The 5,031-nt window shown below is 36.0% G+C and overlaps 1 protein-coding gene across 1 annotated transcript; it reads left to right on the top strand.

Moving 5' to 3' along the window:
- The first annotated feature begins 3,447 nt into the window (after window positions 1-3,447).
- LOC138904931 (uncharacterized) lies at window positions 3,448-4,821 on the top strand. Its single transcript, XM_070193426.1, has 3 exons — window positions 3,448-3,716; window positions 3,876-4,100; window positions 4,248-4,821. The coding sequence occupies exons 1-3, from the start codon at window positions 3,448-3,450 to the stop codon at window positions 4,819-4,821; spliced, it is 1,068 nt and encodes a 355-aa protein (XP_070049527.1).
- Window positions 4,822-5,031: the final 210 nt, after the last annotated feature.

Raw genomic sequence — 5,031 nt, 5'->3', positions numbered from 1 at the left:
ATTTGTCCCATTTTCAACCCTTTTCCATTTCTGAGCTCGGGTAAGGCGATATTTGGGCAATTTTCACAGGAAAACATTGGGGTAAGTGTTCCTTATCCTATATTGATTATATTTCATGAATCCATACTCATTTACATCATGAATCCGTGAATATATGTAAGAAAAATCAGAGTTCTTTATAAAATCTTCCAAAAAAGAAAATTTAAGATTTGAAGGTCCATTTGACATTGGAATTGGATAAATTTTGTATGGTTGAACTCGTATCGGAATGGGTGTTCGGATTTCGTAAGTGTTTCCGATATTTGAGACGTGGGACCCACTGCCGAATATTTTAATGAATTTTAGATTTTATTCGAAAAATTAATAAATTCATATGGAATTAATTCCTATGATTCGTATTGAGTATATTGAATTGTTTGTGAATAGATTTGAAGCTTTTGGAGATAAATTTTAAAGGAAAAACTGTGGTCGAGTAATTGATTGGAATTTGCAAAGCGAGGTAAGTGTCGTGGTTAACCTTGACTTGAGGGAATAGAACCCTTAAATTATTTGTTATGTGACTTGCATGTGAACGACGTATAGGCGAGGTGACGAGTGTCTATACGTCGTCAAATTAATTGTTTGTCTGCTTACTTGAAAAATCATAAATTGTTTTGAATCATAAAATAATTATTATAAAAATTATTTCTCTCCTATTCTTTGTCAAATATTAATTCTTGAATACATTAATTGTTACATGCTATTTGAATTACGTGTTTTAATTGTTATTTGACATTTAGCATATTAAATATTAAACTACCTATTTTCTCCCCGATTTCCATAATAATTTGCCATTTGTCATTGTTTGTTTCATGATTAAATCATAATTATTGTATGCTTGTTGTCTTAAAATTTTATATTAATTGTTACATTTATTGGAAAAATTTCTTCTATAAGAATTGGTAAACGAATATGTTGGAGGAGCGGGTTGCATGCCGCAACAGAATTAATTATAATGAATATATTGGAGGATCGGGTTGCACGCCGCAACAGACTTATTAAAAGTCCATGTTAGAGGATTGGGTTGCACGCCGCAACAGACTTATTAATAGTCCATAGTGAAGGATCGGGTTGCATGCTGCAACAGACTTATTAAAAGTCCATATTGGAGGATCGGGTGGCATGCCACAATGGACTTATTAAAAGTTCATATTGGAGGATCAGGTTGCACGCCGCAACAGACTTATTAAAAGTCCATATTGGAGGATCGTGTTGCAAGCCGCAACAGACTTATTAAAATAAATATATTGTGAGAGCAGGTTGCACGCTGCAACAGAAATGAATGTGAATATATTGTGAGAGCGGGTTGCACGATGCAACAGAATTGAATGTGTATATATTGTGAGAGCGGGTTACACGCTGTAATAGAATTTATGGAAATGATAATTGGTTATGACTGCTGAGTTGGCTTTAATTATTATAAACAAGTTACTTGATTTATTGTTTAGTTTGAGTCACCCCAAGAGCAAGGTGGGGAGTTCTTGGAGGGAGGGAGCCGAGGGTCTATCGGAAATAGCCTCTCTATCCTAGGGTAGGGGTACGGTCTACGTACAAACTACCCTTCCCAGACCCCACTAGTGGGATTATACTGGGTTGTTGTTGTTGTTGTTGTTGTTGTTACTAATATTGCGTACAAGTAATGCAAGTGGCCCGCCTTAGCCTCGTTACTACTTCGTCAAGGTTAGGCTCAGCACTTACCAGTACATGGGGTCGGTTGTACTGATACTACACTCTGCACTTCTTGGGCAGATTTTGGAGTTGGTCCCAGCGGCGTACCATAGACTTGCTCGGATTTCAGCTACTCGGAGGAGACTTGAGGTATAACTGCATGGCATTCTCAGTTCTAAAGTCCTCGTCTATTTTACTTTAGCTGTTTGTTTATTTCCAGACAACTTCATTTTATTCAGACCGTTATTTGTATTATTCTAGAAGCACGTGCACTTGTGACACTAATTCTGGGATGGTATTTAGACACCGTCGTTTTTATGGATTATTTCACTATATTTCAAACTTTGCTTCTGCATTTGTTTCTTTGATTATTAGTAATTTGAAGATTGTTTAAAAATTGGTTAATATTATTCTAATGTTGTCTTTCCTAGCAAGTGAAATATTAGGCGCCATCACGATCCGAAGGTGGGAATTTCGGGTCGTGACAAAAACCATCCAGCCTAATAATGCGGGAATTGACTTAAAAAGCTATGTGATCCTTAACTTGATGTTTTAATATTATTTGAAGCCCTTATTGAATTCTTGACTGTTCCTCTTGTATTATTATTCATTCTATTGAGATGGTGTTTACCTTTACATACTAGTGTTATTTGACAGTACTAACGTCCCTTTTGACGGGGAAGCTACATCTTTAAATGGATGCAGGTGGTTACATATCAGACAATGTTGATCACAGATAGTGCTGCATCCTCTTCTCAGCGGACTCAGTGAGCCCCATTTCATTCTGGGGTCAAGTATTGTACCTTTTTGTTTATATTGTGGTCACATTTTTAGGTATAGTTGGGGCCCTGTTGTCGGCACCATCTTTACTCTCTTTTGTATCTTTAGAGTCTCCATAGACCCTATGTGGGTTGTATATGGGTGTTGGGAATGTTACACCAGTTATGTCATGTTTGATTACTTGTTCCACTCGAACTATAAGAAATGTGTATTTTGAGACTTAAATGCGCAATGGGTAATGAAAACGAATTAGTATTGTATGTGTGAACTTCCTACTGTATAATTTATGAAGTCATGTCTTTTCTTGATCATGGGTGAGTTGGGTAGAAAGTACCTAACATGCTTGCTCGACCGGGTTCACTCAGTTGAGCGCCAGTCGCGCCTCCCGAGGATGGGGCGTGACAACACCAAACACCCAAAAAAGTCTAACAACATCATACAAACTCGCTCGAGCGATCAAAACACTGAAATAACATCAAAGCCCATGAATCAGATGCCAAAACACATGGATTAACTCACGAAATCAAAAACTTCTAAAAATACTCTCGTGCGTCTAATTCCTATCAAATTAACTCGCAATGACGCCAAATTTTGCGTGCAAGTATTAAATGATATTACAAACCTATTCCAACTTCCAGAACCGGAATCCAATATCAAAAAGTCTACCCTCGGTCGAACTTTCCAAAAATATCAAATTTCCATTTTTTGCCAAATGACCCTGAAACGACCTACGGACCTCCAAATCCACTTCTGGACGCCCCTCTAAGTCTAGAATCACCATACAGAACTATTCTTAGGCTCAGAATCCCAAACGGATATCGATAACATTGAAATGCACTTCAACCCAAATTTATGAAATCCTCCCAAAATGCCAACTTTCCACAATAGGCGCCGAAACGCTCCCGAGGTTGTTTACTCCAGAAGAGCAACACATGCCGATTTCTGAAATTACAATGGAAAATGAAAGTAGTTCCTGTAAAAGATCAACACTTTGAAACACTACACACAATTGAAGGGAGAAAAAGGAAAGCAAAAGGAAAGGCAAAAGAATCTCCATCAATAATACTAAAGGAAAATGCATCATTGGATGATGTAAAACTGGGGTCTGTTTTTCAAGACAAAAATGCTATGATTAGATATTTTTGCTTAGCAGCAATAAAGGATCACTTTGAGTTCTATGTTGAAAAATCAAGTAATACAAGATACTCTTTGGTGTGTACTGATGAAAAGTGTGTTTGGACTGTTCGAGGTTCAAGAATTAAGGAATCAACACTCTTTAAAATAGTTAAATTTCAGAGAACACATGAATGCTCAATTGACATTAGAAAGTCACATCAATGACAAGCGACTTCAAATGTGATAAGAGATTATATGATTTACAACTTAAGAGACATAGCTACTGAAGTAAAGCCTAAGTTTGTCATTTTAGAAATGAAAATAGCACATGGAATTGATGTTCGTTATGGAAAAGCATGGCGTGCTATTCAAAAAGGGATATCTTTATTAAGAGGAACAACAGAAGAAAATTATGAGCAGCTGTCATCATATTTGTATATGATGGAACAGAAAAATCCAGGATCATATACTAATATCAAGAGAGATGCAGAAAACAGGTAAAAATAAAAGTTGTAAAATTTTAGTATTTCTTATAGAGGTGTTCTATTAGTGGCAGTTACAAAGGATGCAAATAACCAGATTTTTCCCATAGCATTTGGGGTAGCGGATTCAGAGAATAACAAGTTATATTAATGGTACTTCAGAGAACTAAGAAAAGCAATTGGCATTCGCAAAAATTTAATGTTTTTGTCAGATCAACACAAGGCCATTGCAAATAGAATTGCAAATTTTTTCCCTAAGTGCTACCATGGTATTTGCATATATCATTTAGAGAAGAATCTAAAGCAAGGAAGAGTGAGAAACACTATAATAAACCTGTTTCAAAGTGCTGCAAGAGTATACATTCAATCAGAATTTGATGACTTGATGTCCCAAATAGTTGTTATTGATAAGAAAACATTCGACTATTTAATGGAGGAACCACCAGGAAAATGGGCTCGTTCACATTGTCCAAGACGACAATATGATATGCTAACAACAAATATTGTTGAGTCAATGAATAATGTTTTGAGACGTGCAAGAGAATTGCCAGTTTTAACAATGATGGATATCATACAAGAAAAATTGCAAATCTGGTTCTATGGAAGAAGGACAGCAGCAAAAGGAATATTCCGTGAAATATCAAATTGGGAAGAAGCAACATTGAATGACAAAATTAAACCAGCTTTTACATTTAGAGTATTGCCGATTGATCGACTCAAATTTAAAGTCAAATAAGGGAGTATGGAATTTATTATTGATCTAGACAAGAAAACATGTGATTGTTCTGAATTTCAGCTAGATGAGATACCCTGTGAACATGCAATTGACAGTATATATCAAAAGAAATCGGCTTTTTCCTCTGCCTATTATACAAGGAAATTTTGGTTGAGAACATATGAAGGGAAAGTTCTGTAGGTGATTCAACAACATGGGTTTTACTAGATA

The sequence above is a fragment of the Nicotiana tomentosiformis genome, chromosome 2 (assembly GCF_000390325.3).
Source record: "Nicotiana tomentosiformis chromosome 2, ASM39032v3, whole genome shotgun sequence".
Taxonomy (NCBI): Eukaryota; Viridiplantae; Streptophyta; class Magnoliopsida; order Solanales; family Solanaceae; genus Nicotiana; species Nicotiana tomentosiformis.
Note: the sequence above shows the minus strand (reverse complement) of the source record. Positions and strands in the feature narration are given on the sequence as shown.

What these genes read in the sequence shown, in the direction of transcription:
- LOC138904931 (XM_070193426.1), top strand. Translation starts at nt 3,448, where the DNA reads ATGAAAGTAGTTCCTGTAAAAGATCAACACTTTGAAACACTACACACA. An exon ending in TTGGTGTGTACTGATGAAAA is followed by an intron (nt 3,717 to 3,875) that starts GTGTGTTTGGAC and finishes TTACAACTTAAG; the next exon opens with AGACATAGCTACTGAAGTAA. An exon ending in AAGAGAGATGCAGAAAACAG is followed by an intron (nt 4,101 to 4,247) that starts GTAAAAATAAAA and finishes ATGGTACTTCAG; the next exon opens with AGAACTAAGAAAAGCAATTG.